An 18,512-nucleotide genomic window follows, 5' to 3' on the forward strand; every position below is an offset into this window, starting at 1 on the left:
ATCTGGAAGAGACAAGTCATTGAGTCCAGACGGTCTCTAGACAGGTCAGGAAGGGGTGTTTGGGTGGACCCTTCTTTCACATCTGGATTTAGCTTTCTTTGCTCAAACTTCTTCAGCCTTTTGCCTTTCACCAAAACCAATTTCTTCTCTCCGAGACATGTGGCACTCCTCCTCCTCCTGCCCCAGGATGAAGTCCTCTGGCGTGGATTTAATTAGCTTTTGGGGATGGTCCACTCCTTTTCCAGGAGGTCTGTTTCAGGTTTAGGTCATTCCATTGGCCCCACCATCAACTGAAGGGCAGGTCTCCTGGCCACTCACTAATTCCCTGGGCGGAGAGGAAGGGCCTGTAAGCTGATGGTCACATTCTGTGTCCTTTAACACCCCTTAGCTCTCAGGACACAATGTGCTGAGATGGGTGGAACTTGAGTTGGAGTTTTTTAGCTGCTTTCAAATCGTATTCTCTATGAGACAATCATATGACTGCCTACCTTTCCCAACACACACATCCACACCCCTACTTCATTCACGGTAGAAGTGAAATTTTGGCAATGAATGGTTCCTTGGAGCCAACCACCTTTTCTTTCCCAAGTGTCTGGACTTAATTTCAAGAAACCATGGGACAAAGGAGGGTAGAGGTAAGCTTTAGTTTACTCCTCTGCTTCATCGGGGAAGGAGGTTTGTGAGCATAAGCATGGAGGTGCACGGAAGACGTGTTGCTGTTTGGTGCCTATCATATCCTCCCCGTGGCCATCGTGCACACACAGGGAGCAGAAACGCTCCTCCGCCCCGCCGCCTACCTCCCCGTGAGCCCTGCCTGCACCTCCCACCCAACCGGCGCAGACCGAGCAGAACTTCCCTGGGTCGCGGCCCAGCGATACGGAGCGGCCCTGGCTAAGAGCCCTGCTCTTCCCGAGTCGTGGGTGGCGCGGTGCTTGTTTCCCTCCCCTCCCTTTCCGGACCCAAACGGGGATGTATCTGGGTCAGCCTGGGAGGGGCCGGACCTGCCAGGGACCAGCGTGGGGGAAGGGGTTGGCGATGACAGCATCTTTCAGGTTTTTGGCTTCTCAAAGCTTCGCTTCGTCCAGCCTCTCACGGCGCTCTCGGCCAGTGAGGGCTGACGCTCTGGCCAGTCCAGGCCCGAGAGTGGGCGGGCGAGAGGGAGAACCCGTCCTTCCGATCTGGGAGGCACCCCCTCCCCCATGCCCTGCCAACAATTCACCTCCCACACACACACACACACACACACACACACACAGGCGCACACTCTAGTCTCCAGAGCACGCTCCTCGGGCAGGCAGCAAGTCCCTCCGCCCCAGGAAAAGAGCAATGGAACAGTTCACGGCCGCCACGAGTTCCTGGTCTTCCTTCCTTTCCGGTGATAAACGGTGCGGCTACAAGCCAGCTACTGCTCAAAATGCTCCACCCACGGGCCTGAGCCCCTCTCTCCTGGCTAGGCAGGGGCCCAGGTCCGGGACCAGGGGTCCCTTAACCTCCCCAAGGTGCACAGGCTGAGCGCCCGGGCGGCGGAAGGTGCAAGGGCACACGCTACGCCTGGCTGCCTCGATTCCTCTGATGTGATCTTTTGCGCTCCGCAGTGCCAGGGAGGAGCTGGGTATGTGGAACAACTGCGCCTTTCCCGGGTGCTTTGGCAGATACTGCTGGGTGAGGTCCGAGGGGTCACGGACCCTCCAGGTTCCCCTCCCTATGGGCTCCTTAGATAAGCCCAGCACCAAGGAATCAAAGCCAACAGGTCAGTTCACAAAGGCCTGCCCCTCCCTCTCTAACCTTGCCCTGCATAGACGCAGCAGCTCCAAATTTACAAGTGCTAGCTCTTCATCCCAGGGTCAGGGAGTGAAGTGAAGCAATGAGTTGAAAATCATCACTGGATTCTTGTATCCCATGCATAGGAATCTCCTTATGCCGCCCTCCCGCCCCTTATCGTTTCCCCGCATTGCACGCTTAGGGACTTATTTGCCAGCGGATGGCCTCGGCAATCCGGAACGCGCGCCCCTGGAGCCCACAGATGCTCTTTGGCCATCAGCTTCCCTAAAGGTGCTTGTGTTCACGTGTGCTCGAAGCCACGCAGGGGTGTTCCCCCTTCCCCACCTCACCTCATCCCCAGACATCTCTTGCCATCATTTTATGCACTGCTGTCTAAAACCCCGCGCCTCTCCCCACCCCCGCCAGGCGCAGTACTCCCTCCCTCAGGCGCAGGGGAGCAGAGCGGACAGGGGCGCGCCTGAGGCGCGCACAGCTTTCGGGCTGCAGGCGCTTGTTGCGCCTGGGGAATTGGGCTGTGGGCGAGGCAGCCCAGGCTGGCCTTTATCTCTCGCCGGGCCCATCGTTTGAAACTTTATCAGCAAGTCTCGCCACTCGTCGCAGACGCGAGCGGGGGGCGGGGGCGCGGCGAGGCGCCGGGGCCGTGACGAGGCGCTCCCGGAGCTGAGCGCTTCTGCTCTGGGCACGCATGGCGCCCGCACACGGAGTCTGACCTGATGCAGACGCAAGGGGGGTTAATATGAACTCCCCTCTCCGTGGAATCTGGCTCTGGCTCCCTCTGCTCTTGACCTGGCTCACCCCCGAGGTCAGCTCTTCATGGTGGTAAGTCCATGCGCACCGGCGCGGGGGGATTTTGGAGATCCGAGCCGGGACCGCACTGGCCATCACAGACCTTTCCTGGCTGCATTTCCCCGAGGCCGCAGCAATCTCGGATTCTGGTCCGAACCCTGGCTACTGCCCTCTTATCGCACGGTGATGAGCCCCTTCTCTTTATCTGGAAGATCGTTTCAGCTTTGACAACTCCAAAAAACCACATTCCCCCTCATATGAGAGCTCTGATGTTTGGTTTATTTGGATCCAGCTGAACGACAGCAAAATCAGCCAATTTCTTATCCTGTTGAGAGACGTGCTAGCCCATCTCCAGCTCTAGCCCAGTCGTGTGCGAGTGTGTGAGAATGTGTGTGTGTGTGTGTGTGTGTGTGTGTGTGAATTCACCTTGAAAACTATAACTGCCACCCCCGCCCCACAAGGTAAATCGACGGGCCAATTCAGGCAGTCAGGAGTTGTAGAGCCCAAAGCGTGTGATTTTGTATTATTTCCCGTCCTTCCACATTCCTAATGCTTCACCCCAATGGGGCGGAAGAACATGTTGCTGCCTCCAGGTAGAGACTATTGCTTTAATGCAAAGCTACAGACCCCGGGGTCTAAGACGTTACCCTGTACACAACCGTCCCCTCAAAGAATAACTTTCCTGCTTTCCTTTGTACGTTGATCTGCAATTTATTTATTTATTTTTGCATAGTGATGGAATGTTGAACTATAACAGGTCTTAGCATCGCTAAAGTCCCAAAGGCAGATTCTCTCCCCATCCAGAAACTGTTCTCCATCTGCCGACTTTCTAGTCTTGGAACGAGACAGAGTTGATAGCCCTATAATGTCCTTGCACCTAAAAGTTTCAGAACAGGTATTAAAATACTGATTCAGAGAGACCTGTTATTGTGGGCTGTTTTCTAAAGAATCTGGCAAACGTAAGGGGTCTCAGCTAAATTACAGACTAGAACAGGGAATTTTTTAGGAAGACACTGGAGCTCTTCAAAAGAGCAAAGCAATGTGCTTTTGGGAAGAGGGGTTCAATTCCTTCCTAAGCCCGCTTTGAACAGGGAGGCGTTTAGCCTTGACATTGCTGACACAGGATCAAAGATTGATTTATCAGACTGACCATTTTTCAATAAAATGACTATTTCTGTTTCCATGGGTGTATAAACATTATTTATTGCTCAGGCTTTTTGTCACATTGTCTCTCAGCTGTCACTTAAATATATTTTTTGGAAGTCACAGCTGTAACGATTTTATGATCATATAAAATAATGAAAATACAAGAAAAAGACATTCTCCTTGTTTGATCGCTTCAAAAGACACCTATGGCAGCTTGGGTTATATAAAAGGTACCTTTCTAAACATTTCACAACTAATAGAGAACATCTGGGTAGAGATGATGATGTAATTTTTTGTTAAAGTTTCTTTTCAAAAAGTACTTTATGGAGCTATAACACTGTTTGATTCTTCCAAACATTTAGTGTCCTTAATAACAATAGAAAGAATTTTTTCCAAAGGATCTTTATAAAAGCCAAAAAGAGCTGCAAAATGGAAATATTTAAAAGACTCTTCAGTAAGGAAAGAACAGCCTGTCTGTGAGGAGAGGGTAACATCAGATACCAGCAGGTGTTGATTAGACAGATACAGACAGTTCTTAAGACATTCTGTCAAATAAATGGGAATGAAGAGCTTTAAGGTCAGCTTCCCCCAAAACCAAGTCCAGACACATTGTGTCTCTGAGATCTGAGCCTTCTTGAGAAAAGTCTTCCACATGTTCTCCTCAAGATACATTGCTTCTTACCCATCGTTCACTTCCCCAAATGCCGACCTTGCCTCTGTCCCCCTACCTGGAGCATCATCTGGTGAACCTAGCTTCATGTTCAGCAGTCATCACTACATCTTTGGGGTGACTTCTGCAAGATCACTCACTATGACTGCCTGCCTTGCCCAATTCTCCACTAAATTAAAAAGTAAATATCCTTGCTTTCTAATAACACCAAAAGGATAAGGAATTCATATTTGACAAGTGCTTTGAACTCCTTAGTCTCCCAGGACCACTAAGCCTCCCTGTTCATGTTGCCCTCACCTCTGTGTTGGTTGGTCCCTCATAGGTACATGGGAGCTACAGGTGGCTCCTCCAGGGTGATGTGCGATAATGTGCCAGGCCTGGTGAGCAGCCAGCGGCAGCTGTGTCATCGACACCCAGATGTGATGCGTGCCATTGGCCTGGGCGTGACCGAGTGGACTTCAGAATGCCAGTACCAGTTCCGCCAGCACCGCTGGAATTGCAACACTCTGGACAGGGATCACAGCCTCTTTGGCAGGGTCCTACTCCGAAGTAAGTCTCCTGCCTTCACCCAGCCCTGTGGCTCTCTACTGATGCACGGCTCCCTTCACTCAGTCTTCAAAGACCCTGCTCCTTTCTATTGCACTTTACTCTATCAGAAGTTTGTTCTGATGGGTGTAATTGTCCCTGTTTTATAGGTGAGGACTAGAGAAATCAAGGAACATGTCTGGAGGCTTACAAGAGGTGAATTACAAGGAAGAAGTAGAACCCCAGGCTGTTGTCTTTTCACTCTTTGCTCTGTCCATTACTACAACACTGCACATCCTCCAGGTTCAAATTTCGTCTCTAAGAGATGAGAGAGAAGGAGCCACAAGTCTCTTTTGACTTTTTCCTGGTCTTTCTGGGGCTTCTTCCTCCAGAAGAATTTGACCAGATCATCAGGATAGAATCTTCAAATCTTTTCTCAGCGAAAGATTATCAGTATTACAAAAATACCACGTAAGTGTTAAGGACAGACAAATCTCTACTCACCACCTTTGACCTTCCATTCAGCAATTCAGCCTTGGGTCACCCTGTGTCTAATTTCAACAGTTTTCCTCCCATCAGATTGTAAATTCTGTAAGGGCAGAAACTAACCCATATTCCCTGCACCTTGCTTGGTGCCTTGTGTGTTACAGGCCCTGTTCATTCATTACAATGAATGAATGGATCAACTTGTAGTGGGTGCCTATCAATTTCGAGCTACATTTTAAGCAATAAGGATAACTATGGGGGATAGAGGTGGGAAACATGAATACATAGAGGTTTTTTTCTTCCTTAGCAGGAATCTTAAACATTTTCTAATTACATAATAAACTTCTTAAAAGTTCTGCATATATAAAGTAGCTCACTAGCTAGTATACAATCAAAGAAAATTAATTGAAAATCATATTTTATTTTCAAATAATACCCATCTGCTAACCTGGCATTATTAGCACTCTCCAAAAAATACCACAGCCCATTTGCTATTAGAAAATCTGACTGAAAACACAGCAGTTTATGTGCGAACCCCCGAAATAGGAAACTTTGTACTTGTTTTTGCCTACCCCCCATTCCTAAGAAAATCATCCGGACTGTGCGCTTGGTAATGCTTAACAGAGGGTGTTTCTATCATGTAATCATCACAGCCCTAGGGTTTTATGAGGCCAAATGCATAACTGAATGTCTCTAAAATCCCCCAAGGGCGTAGTACTCTCATTCTTAGAGTATCCCTAAAGTTAATTTACTGCAATATTCTGCAATTTTATTCTCTAGTTTAAGAACTATATTCTTCTGCATTCCTTTTGGAGTTTCAATATGACATCGCAAATTTTTGAAAGGTTAATAATAAATTCAGCTTCATGGAATTTTAAAACTTCACCTAGATTATTTTGCCAGTGAATCAATTAAAGAAACTGGACCTTGTCAAGAGAGTTTGCAAATAGCTAGCACAAGTAATCTTTGGATATATTATGCATGGCTCTCAGTGTTTAAAACATATCAGGATTTTTTTTCAAAGTGCTCACAACCATTTTCCAATGATTTCAAATTAGATATGCATTTGTAAAATGATCATCTCTGGATCTATTAAAATGTCTACATATTTGAATAAAATCTTTAGATCGCATATCAAAGGAAGCAATATTGACCAGTGATCCTAAAGAAAATATATCCACCAAAGCTAGGGATTCATTCATAAAAATACTGTAACTTAATATTGATACTATTAGTTTCTTCTGAGCTATAGAATTGCTGAGAGGAAGGAGGTTAGAACTAGAGACACTCCTAGTTCTCACTCCTGTAATCCCAGCACTTTGGGAGGCCAAGGTATACAGATCGCTTAAGGCCAGGCGTTTGAGACCAGCCTAGCCAACATGGCAAAACCCCATAGGCGTGGTGGCACATTACCTTAATCCTAGCTACTTGGGAGGCAGAGACACAAGAATCACTTGAACCTGGGAGGCAGAGGATGCAGTGAGCCAACACCATGCCACTGCACTCCAGCCTGGGTGACAGGAAACAGAACTAGTTTGACTTAGTCTGAGCCTCAGAGAAATAAGAGATTCTAATTTGTGCTTCCTTCAGATGTTTTTCAGATAAAGCAGAATACTTTGCCAAAGGACTCAGAACGTAAACCACTCATGCAACACAATTTCTTTCCATTCTTCACAGAAGGCCAGATTCCCTCCCAGACATTTATGCAAACTCTTGTGACTGTCAGTGATGATTTTGTGTTGGTTATAGGAGGGCTGAATTTGGCCTAAAGGAGCTTATACTGGAAATAATCAAGAAATTCCAATGAAGCTATCCAAAGATTTCTACAATTAGTCGCTTAGAGAGAAAGTTACCTCTTAGAGTTGTAAGGAACACTCCTTTGGACAGCTAAATATGCTCATAGATAAAGAGGAAAGGCAAAGAGCAAGACCATTTATAAGGAGAACATAAAATTACAAGAATGTCCCATGGTCATAGAGAAATAGAGAATGTTTGCCTGTCTGGCTTTACAGTGTCAGAGTAAGACAGAACAATTTTTAGAAACATTTGTAATTTACTCATTCAACAGACAGTTACCAGTCACAGGCAGAGAAACAAGGACAGAACTAGCAAACCCAAAAATATACTTGCAAGAATACACCTCCAAAATTCTTGAATTAGCCTTAGAAAACACAAAGGTAATTAGGTCTCATCCTTGTAAATATTTTTTATAAAGCAAATATTTTAAAAGAGAGTTGAACAACCCATAACCTTCAAGAAACCCTAGCTTCTAGAGTTTTGCCTTCCTAGGTAACAATCTCCCTACCCCAAATAAAAACTGTGCCTATGTACTTAATAGACATTGCTTAATTTATCTCCATACAAAAATTAGAGAAACTTCAATAGCAACACGTTAGGAAATATAGATGTCACCATTTAGATTTGGATTTTGTTTTATTTTGTGATAGCTTTAAAAAGAATCTTTCTAAGAAGAGGCCCAAGATCAAAATTTGCTTTGTTACCAAACCAGCTCTTGAAATGTGCTACTACTTCACACACAACATTTTAGTGATTCATCTAAAACACTTAACTGAAAACATCTTAGGGCTATATCTACATGGTACCAAACCATCTGGAGGTAAAATGAAAAACTAGTCAATGTGCTACATTTTTAATTTAAAAAAGGAACATCTACATAATAATGTGTTTGAATAATAAATGACAAATATTTAGAAAAGTCATATTTTTGCTTTGGAAATTATTTCTGAAATGAAGCAGATTGTAATTTGTTTTCTTTCAGCCAACAAGTTAATGTACTGGTTTGCAAGTTATACCAGGATGAATTCTGCACCTAGACAATTTATTTCTCTTGTTGCTTTCAAAATACTGTCTGGTCACCTGATATACTATCATCCACATCTCCCATGCCTTTACCGTAAAAGACCACCTCATAAAATGTCTCTTCTTTCTCCTTAAAAAATAAGACGAGTGCTACATACTTAAGCATTTGGGAATTTCCTCCTCTATGTGATCTCTCTAAACATGGGCACTGGTTTCTAAATCCCAAACCAAGTTTTAGAAGATAAATGGGATAACTGTGGACAAGGAATTTTCCTAAAGTGTAAAATGGATATAATAAAAATTTTATTTATCTGAAAGCCACTACCTGAGATTAAGCCACATGAGCATATATTAGTCACCTTCTTTTACAAAACATCTCAATTCCACTTAGAATATCTGTGATCTATATCGTATAAGTGGGGACTCTTTAAAACAGCTCTGATAACCATCATATTCCCCTCTGGAGAGCACTATCTGCAACCTATGGCAAATTGTCATAGAATTGATTTTACCTAACTACAGAGTATGATTGATTCCCTTTTTTGATGGTTAGAGATTTGGGGGGTAAATATTTTCTGAGGGCTGAGGTAAGTGCCATTTAATATGGTGTAGATATGTTTTCCTGATTTTTAATAATGAGACTAGCAGGGCAAATATTGCAAAGGATGTATAATAAATTTTAACACGAATGACAAACGGAAACAAGCAGGGCTTCAATGCGAAGAGGTGGTTTGCTCTCCCAGTTGTGTGGTTCAAAAAGTCACACTCCTCTTGACATATTGAATCACCGAATGGTTCTCTGTTTTCTGCCTTGCATTGGCATTAGGTTGTCTAGCTTCTATTTTGATTGTTAATATATTTGCTGCAGCAACCATTAATAAAAGGGCATGCTAATAACAATGAAATACAGCTCCACTTGAAAAATGAGGTGCACACAGACCCTAAAGAGCCTTATATCTGTCACTATACCACAACACCGTGTTATGAGTTACTACAGATTATTAAAATAATTTAATGTAGTTATTGCACTGAAATATGTACCTTTCAGCCTGTAAGTGAAAGTAGCCTTTGCTCTAATAAAGAACAATTCTAAGAAAGCACCCCAAAGGGTTCTTGCCCAAGTCTAATTATAGGCGGTAAATTTGTTTCCTTCCAGAAAAACCAAAGAAAAGCTTTTCACTGTCTTTTACCCAATACCAGTGATTAGTGCAGGTGTTCCAGAAGAAAGTAAATTCACCTTAATGGTTAGACATATAGTATGTAACTCGAGGATATTGCATATTGCCTTCAGCAATCTCTCAATTACTTGTGAAAGTCAATGCTAAGCCAAGCTCTCCAGTGTTAATGCAAGGGGCTGGTTACTGCCAGAATTCTCTTCCCACCTTAGTCCCTAGATTTCTTTGAATTCAGTATTTCATTCCAATAATTTTAATGCATGTGAGTATCTTCAGTAAGTCCTGGAGGTTTGGAAGGATTTTTTGAGGGAAGCTGTGGTGTCATGAGTATCCAACTATATTATGGAATGATAGAATTGTGGCATTCAGACTCTAAAGTACAGAAAAAAGCCTAGAGATGCTATACTTCTCTCTTCTAGGGCTTCTAGAGCTCTCTGTTGAATCAGAGTAAGCCTGCGTTTGAAACTAATGTGAAACCAGAAGCTGAGCAAGGCCATTTGCTACTCTTTATTCAAGAAGAGTTGCCATACAGATATCTAAATTGACCAAAACCTGCATTAGATGGAAGTTCCAAATATTCTTTAAATCACATTAAAGAAACAGCCTGGGCTCTAGAAAAGAATCCTTCAAGAATATCAGTACCTTGTTGTCTAGTGGTAAAGGTTGTCAGCAACAGAGCAAGTATTTAAACAATTACCATATGAAAGTTATTCAAAAACAGTGCTACCGAACCACTTTTAAGAAGAGCATTTTTGTTTCAGGTAGTCGGGAATCTGCCTTTGTTTATGCCATCTCCTCAGCTGGAGTTGTATTTGCCATCACCAGGGCCTGTAGCCAAGGAGAAGTAAAATCCTGTTCCTGTGATCCAAAGAAGATGGGAAGTGGCAAGGACAGCAAGGGCGTTTTTGATTGGGGTGGCTGCAGTGATAACATTGACTATGGGATCAAATTTGCCCGTGCATTTGTGGATGCCAAGGAAAGGAAAGGAAAGGATGCCAGAGCCCTGATGAATCTTCATAACAACAGAGCTGGCAGGAAGGTATGAATGCAACTGTGCTCATTTTGTAGGCCGCATGGCTTTATAAATCACTTATGCTGAGCTTATCTTAACTTTTCTTAGAGTCGATAAAATGCTGTGTAGACACAACTTGCTACTGTCCCCCAGCTTTTAGCTGTTTGTTCCAAAGAATACCAACAACTAGGTTGAAATATTCCCACCCACACTCCACCTTCCTCCCTATAGTAGTTGAAGGAGTCCACCCATTGCATTTGGCATTGTGTTGAGTTAAGTCTTTCATGATCCCTCTGGACACTGTATTATTTGGGGGGAAGATACTATCTGTGGGATAGGATAGTGCTTCATCCCACACAGCAATGGTGCATTGAATGCTTACATCTAAAGGATATGAAGACCCAGAACATCTTTTCTTACATGTATCATGAAAACAACTCAACAAGCATGGTTCGTTGGCTTTTTCTAGATTTAGGGATGCCCTCTTTTGGAACCTGACCCAAGTCTCACTCATAAAAGCCCCACCTTGATTTTCTGGTGTTGGATGAGTAAGTGGACCAGGGAAAGACAAGATCCCCAAAGGGTACTCTAACCCCTTCTCCTCTAGACCTGATTAATTTCTGGGCTTCAGTCAGTATTCACCTCCTAACCACCATTTGTTAAATGAGGAAACTGAGACCCTCAAGGTACTCAAGATCACAAAGAAGTTAATAGAAAGGACTAGAAAGTCAGGTCTCAATACCTAGTCCAGGGGTGCTTTGCCCTAGGATTAAACCATTTCAGTGCCAATGTTCAGATCCATCGATGACCCATGTCATTTGGTACAGTGGTATGACCAGAATAACAAGAGAATCTGATGCTGTACATGATGCTTTTGTGTGGAAAGCATATACTGGCTGGTTAAATCAAATATTTGTTTAGAACAATTCTAGAATAATCTAATTGACAATAGGAAGAGATAACCATAATTTGTCTTTTATCAGCACCACATAAAAATGTGTTTGATATTAATATATAAAGAAAGATCAGCATAAAATTGAAATGTCCCCTGAGAGGCTTTAATGGGAAAAATAATAGAAAAGAATGCTGATCAGTTTGGATGAAAACCCCTTTACTAAGGCTCTAGAGGGAAGAAATCTCATTTAAAGGAAGTTGGAAGAACTCTTGCTTAGCACATGGAATAAGATGAGTGTGACCTGAACTATTTACAAATAGTACCTTTTTTGAACTTTAAAAATCAACATTTCTAATTTTCATGAATTTATGAAATTATAGCCACTATTGCCAAGAAAATAGACTATGGTTGTGCAATCCTACAACTATTGGTAATTACTGTTTATGCAATGATTTGGATTTTAAAAAATTTACACTGACCTTTGTCCTAACATTGATAGTACATGTATAAGTTATAAAGTGTGGTGTCTTTGATAGGAGTGTGCTGCTTAATTGTTCAAACTGGGTATATAGTTAGATTTCTCTATTTGGAAAGATAAAAGCATATGGTCAGACATTGTATCCAAAAGAACATTGACTTATCAAAATAAATGTTAATTTCACTAAATAGGTCAGTAGATATTGAATGTTTCAACTCTTCAAGACAATAGATCATAGCTATTATATTTTAGGCCCTGAATAAACACAACTTTTAATGTAAATCACATGATTCTTCACTGTGTAGAGGTGAACAGCTGTCAGGCCTCAGATATTCTCCTGCCTGCTCTGCAAAACTTAGGAGGCTACTTTTGATTGGAATAAAAGTGCATACACTGACTTTTTTAAATGTGGTTTTAATTAATGGTGGGTGGGCAGACTTTTTCAAGGAGATGCATGATGTCAGTGAATATGAACTTTAATGAGGGTAAATGTATTGAGATAAACATGCGTCTCTAATTCTCTTCTTGCAGTCATTAGACCCCCAGTCTCCAGTCCCCCTTCGTACTAGCAGAAGGTCTATGGAATCAAAATGAGAACAGGCTGGGCTTGTGTTTGAAGGCAGGCCTCCTGAGCTAAGCCTCCAACTGGCTTGGCTCTGAAGTTCTAGAAAGCCTCCGCCTCCCAGGGCTGACGGTAACATCAGTCCACTTTTTTCTCATTCTTTGTGCTTTTTAGTATTTTTCAAATTGACAGATAAGAACATCTTCTACTTTCTAAACTGGGAGGGGTAGGAGAGAACAATATATTTTATTTTTTTAAAAACCATCTATTCTAAGATTGTTCTCTCTAGCTAATGATAAAAGTCGGAATTCATCACTGCCAGTCACGACGGGCCTTAATTTTTCCCCAATATTTGAATAATTTAGTTATTATAGTAGTTGGTTAGAGCACCCTCATGTGTCTCTGTACTGTAATATCATTTTAGATTCTCTGTGCTGCATCATTTATTTTAATCACAGTTTCAGCAGAATTTATAGTGATTTTTTTCTTCCATGTTTACTTGAATGTTCAGCCTTGATTGAGTCTAGTTTCCTATCTCCAATTAGGATTATGAATAAGTACTAAAAAGATAAATCTCCCTTGTTCAAAACAAAATATTCTATCAAGAACGAAAGTCTATAGCATCCTTCAGCAGCTCTGTTTAGGTCTAAAGAAGCCACGCTATGAAAACTTTCAAATTCTATTTTAAGATAGTTTCAGTTAAATTACATGCAAAAGATTAATATCTGCCATTTGTTTCCTTTGATGAGCTTGCAAACAAGCACCTTTTAAATTTGTCTGCTCTTCTAGCCTGAGCAACATGGTGGAACCTTGTTTCTACAAAAAATAAAATAATAATAATTAGCCACATTGGTGGTGCATCTACAGTCCTAGCTACTCAAGAGGCTGAGGTGGGAGGATCACCTAAGCCAGGGAGGTTGAGGCTACAGTGAGTCTTGATTGCACCACAGCATTCCAGCTTGGGTGACAGCACAAGAGCCTGTCTCAAAAATCAAAACAAAACAGAACAAAAGTTAGTTCACTCTTTCTTCTAAGATGAAATAATGAGATAATCACAACTTTAAATGCCCCTAAGGGAAACTGTATCAAAATAACTCATGTATCCAATCTTTCTGCCCTTCCATCACTCTGAAAGTTTCTGTAAGAGTAAGAATTTCCATAAGAATAAGAGGAACTCCGTGAAAATAATATCCTTAAAAGGTCCCTCTATAGTGAAAATAGAGGCACCTTGGTTTTAATCTTACAATACAGTGGCTTTGCTCATTGAATCTCAGTTTTTCTCATGTATAAAAGGGCATTTTGTGGTGCTACAAGAAGACAAGTGTAAGGCAGACAGCACAGAACCTGGCATATAATAGATGCTTAATAAAAGTTTCTTTCCCTTTTGTGAAGTCAAGGTTATTTGTAACTCAGGTAACTGAGGTAGGCAGAAGTCTATCCAGCTGGAACTATTACTTAGGATTCAATCTGATCACTCCGTCTATCTATAGAGTCATCTTCTGTTCAGTTAACATACTAATAAAACCAGACATATCGTATTTTTTAATTTATAAAATATTTTCAAATGTTTCATAATTTGATCATTCTAAAACCTCTATAGGAATAAAAAATAGGATTCATATTTGTACTTTTCAGATAAGAAGCTGGGCCTGAGAGGGATGGAGAGACGAAGCCAGGGTCATAGAATCATGAAGTACCAGACCCTTGGAGCTCTCATCTGCTCCTGTTCTCCCACGTGCCCTTGTCTGTATTTCCATATTACCTTTGTTGAGAATTTCTGAGAAAACTAACAGTATTTCCATATGTACGGGGGAAAGCCAGCAGCTACTGCCCTTGGAAGGTAGTTTACTGATGACTTTTTCCTTTGTGTGTGTCTTCACACATTTTCTAAAATGAATGTCTATCAGTTTTTAACGACAAGAAAAAGTTGTTTTAAGTGCTGAAAACATGACCTGCCAGTCATTGTGAGCAAACTGGAAGCAATTTAGCCTTCTTTTTGCAGGATTTGAAAAATTTCAAAAAACGCTACTTCAAGTTTCAGAGCTCTATTCTTATATTTTGGGACTAAATGTGGTTGAACAGATATTTTATTAAGGAATGACTTTGGGAAAGGCTTTGGTTTTCGTACTAAATCAATGTGGAAAAGAATAAAACAAAGCAGCCCCTGACCATAAGAAACTAAATTTTAGTCAGGGAGACAAGTGTAATGCAATTGGAAGGCAAGCACTGCTATGTGATATAATAAAATAACCAGCCACAGGGCCAGCTAGCTGAGGAGATAATGGTTGTATCATAAAAAGAACTGGGTGTCTGGGCTGGAAATAAAAGATTTCCCATGGTTGAGATAGGGAAAGCACTTTTCCAGGATGACGGGACTTCAAGACAAAGACAGATATTGGAGCAAGAAGTGTATCACAAAGTTGAGGAATGACAAGAATACTAGGGTGGAGTTCAAGACTGAGAGTTAATAGGAACTGAGGCTGAAAATCTGAGGCCTGGCCAGATCTGAAGAGTCCTCTCTTTTTTTGAGATGGGGTCTCGCTTTGTTACCCAGGCTGGAGTGCGGTAGCGCAAACTCAGCTCATTGCAGCCTGCACACCCTGGGCTCAAGCGATCCTCCCACCTCAGTCTCAGTAGCTGGGACTACAAGCGCATTTCACCATGCCTGACTAATTTTGTTTGTTTGATTTTCTTTCTTTTTGTTTTTTGGGTATTTTTGGTAGAGATGAGGTTTTGCCATGTTGCCCAGGCTGGTCTTGAACTCCTGGGCTCAAACAATCTGCCCACCTCAGCCTCTCAAAGTGCTAGGATGGCCTTGAGCCACTGCATCTGGCCTGGAGAGTCTCAAATACTGTGCAGAGACATTTGAATGCCACTGGGAAGGCAAGAGGAAGGCATTGGATAGTGGGAGAGAAAATTAAATACTTAAGTTTAATATTCATGCATTTGTTAATTTCTCTAGAGTCCACTTTGAAAGGGTGATAGTGATGAAAGTTCAAACTTTTTGTAATATGATTGAATTCATGACTTAAAAAATTAGCTGGGCAAAGTGGCATGCACCTGTAATCCCAGCTACTGGGGAGGCTGAGGTGGGAAGATCACTTGAGCTCAGGAGTTTGAGACCAGCTTGGGCAACATAGTAAGACCCCATATGTCAGGAAAAAAAATAGATTAACTAGGAAAATTAGGAGAAATTTGCATCTCTCTGAATTTTATTTTTAGCCTTAAATATACATATAAATACTAATATAGTAAGCTTCGGGATGTTTGTTAATATTAAAAAATTAGCCTTTGGCAACTGTGTTGATATTTACATTTTCAACATGATGGTTAATATTATTATTGGCTACTCTACTCATTAAGAGTTCTTGACTGAGGCATTATGGAGGATAGGGCTCTGGAATCAGAAAACTGGCCCTAATACTTGAGCATAATCTTACACAGGTTACCAAACTACGGTTGCCATATAAAATAAAATATGTATGCATATACACCAGGCAGTAAGCAAGCACAGTGAGGTACCATTATTATACACATTTTGCATATGAGGAGACTGAGGTCTAATAGGGTGGCCAGAATCAGCAAATATATTGAATATATTTGCTCACTGAAATCAACTAAAATTCTAACTTAACTTGGCATCCTGTATTTTATATGGAGAAGCTCAGAGGGTGAGGGGATCCAGAATTTCTAGTTCCATTCATTATCCAAACAAGCACCATCCAAGGTCAGTGCTACGGAGCACTGGGGCCTGCCCCTGAGCGTGGCCTACCCGGCACTAGGACAGAGCAGAGACTTCTAGGTTCCACTTTGGAGTTTCTTACTTTGGAGGCAAGAAAGTGCCTCCAAAGTAAACAGACGTGGATATTGTACTACCTGTAGGTAAAACCTTAAAAGCAAGTAAATCTAAATTCTAACAAAGACTTAAATTTTTTTTTTTTTTTTTTTTTTTTTTTTGGTGATAGGGTCTTATCCTGTTACCAATCATGAATCACTGCACTGAGCTCCAGTGATCCTCCCACCTCAGCCTCCCAAGTAGCTCAGACCACAGGTGTATGTCACAGTGCCCGACTAATTTTATTTTTATTTTTATTTTTTGTAGAGACAGGGTCTTACTAGGTTGCCCAGGCTGGTCTAAAACTCCTGGGCTCAAGTGATCCTCCTGCTTTGGCCTCTCAGACTTCTGGGATTTACAGGCATGAGCCACTGTCCCTGGCCAAGACTTTAAAAAATTGATCCCCTGATGCCACTTAAATAATAATAAATAAATAATGGGTCTGACCTAAGAGAACTGGGGCATGATGGCAAAGAAATCACACTCTTAGAAAATAAGGAATATTGACCAGGCCTGGTGGCTATAATCCCAGCACTCTGGGAGGCCAAGACGGGCAGATCACAAGATCAAGAGATTGAGACCATCCTGGCCAACATGGTGAAACCCCATCTCTACTAAAAACACAAAAATTAGCTGGGCATAGTGGCACAAGCCTGTAGTCCCTGCTACTTGGGAGGCTGAGACAGGAGAATCACTTGAACCCGGGAGGCAGAGGTTGCAGTGAGCCGAGATCACACCACTACGCTCCAGCCTGGCGGCAGAGTGAGACTTCATCTCAAAAAAAAAAAAAAAAAAAAAAAAAAGAAAGAAAGAAAGTAAGGAATATCAATAGGAAAGAAAATGGCAAAGCCATACTGAACTGCAGAGCCTTGGAGTTTAATATGCTTTAACCTCCTATTCATCTTGACCCTTCCTTCAACAATCTTGAGCATCTTTACGGGACATAAACTCCACTTAGTAAGTATTTGTTTACTTACTGGTCTCCTTAGTCCATAAAATGAAAAGCATTTTGAAAAGTTAGATCAGTTTTGTCAGCCTCACCTCTATCTTTTTGGACCCAAAAATAATATGTACTTGATATTAGAGATCTTTATTTATCATATGAATCAAAACCAAACCAGAAGTAAAGCCCCAAGACATGGAATAACTCCTAAAAAATTGTTACAGTTCCATGTAAAGTTCTATTATTAGTGGAAAATGTTTTTGAGACTTGCCTCATTAGTCAATAAGAATTATTATATATATGGTTAGTCAACGGGAATGTTCTTGAATTCCACAAATGTAAATTCCACACCTTATATTTTTTAGCTAAGCCCACCCACAGTCACTGTTTTTAAAAAATGACAGTGCTCAAGAAATCGCTTTAAAAAATGACAGTGCTCAAGAAATCACAGTGTCTTATTTAAGTTAATAAATGTTTGTATAAGCAAATCAACTGCACAGTTTTTAAATAAATATTCCTTTTCTTAGTTCCAGAGTGTGTATGTTTGAAAGGTATGAGTTGGCCCAATTTTCTGTAACTTCTATCTTAGAGATGTGGGCCTGTCAAAAGGATTTAATTGTTAATAAATGTTCTTGGCTTCAAGCCAGCATCTGAAAATTAAATTATATGTTTTTAATGAGTGTTTCCCTCAGGAAAACTGATATAGAACCAGAAATATATTAATGACTTTGTAGAATATACCCAACTAAAAACTGAAGAACTAACACTTCTTCAAATGCTCAAGTTGAACTAAATAATTTAGTTAAAACACAGTATATGGGGACCTAAAATAAATTCTAACTAGGATTTCTAAGGCAAGTTGTTAAGTTGGCAAATATTTTACACAGCATGAAATGGAATGCCTTCTTTCTGATAGGAAGAAAATCAGTATGACATGATACAGGGTTCATAAACTTTGCGAAACGCAGGTACCTCAAGAAAAAAAACTCATGTTCTGCAAAGAAGTTTTACAAAGACAACGTAAGGGCTGCTTGGGCTGAGTCTTCAGAACTGACTTAAGGAACCACAACTTCATTCTCCTTAGGAAAAGTTTGTCTTTATAACTGGCAATATAATTCATTTTAGACTATAATTAGATATGCAAACACTAAGTGTAAAAGCTTATAGAACTCACCGAATTCATGGAACGTGAGCCCCAGAGACTGGCAAACCCTGGTATGAAAAACACCAGCGGAGTGATGTCGACTTTGGTGTCAGACAGGCTTGGCTTATATCCTGCCTGCTCGGGTTATCTCACTTACTGCCTGGGAGATCTAGGGCAAGCTCCTTTATCCTGGGTGTTTCAATATCCTTATCTATAAAATGGGATAATAAGAGTATATACCTTATGTGGTAGT

The 18,512-nt window shown here is 41.5% G+C and overlaps 1 protein-coding gene across 1 annotated transcript in view; it reads left to right on the forward strand.

Moving 5' to 3' along the window:
• The first annotated feature begins 2,223 nt into the window (after positions 1-2,223).
• Positions 2,224-18,512, forward strand: part of WNT2 (Wnt family member 2) — a 48,633-nt gene continuing 32,344 nt past the window's right edge. Inside the window, exons 1-3 of the mRNA XM_003921055.4 lie at positions 2,224-2,601; positions 4,707-4,933; positions 10,152-10,429. Coding sequence (XP_003921104.1) covers positions 2,519-2,601; positions 4,707-4,933; positions 10,152-10,429 — 588 coding nt within the window. The 5' untranslated portion in view covers positions 2,224-2,518. The remainder of the gene's footprint in view (positions 2,602-4,706; positions 4,934-10,151; positions 10,430-18,512) is intronic.

This window comes from Saimiri boliviensis, chromosome 10, assembly GCF_048565385.1.
Source record: "Saimiri boliviensis isolate mSaiBol1 chromosome 10, mSaiBol1.pri, whole genome shotgun sequence".
NCBI classification, from domain to species: Eukaryota; Metazoa; Chordata; class Mammalia; order Primates; family Cebidae; genus Saimiri; species Saimiri boliviensis.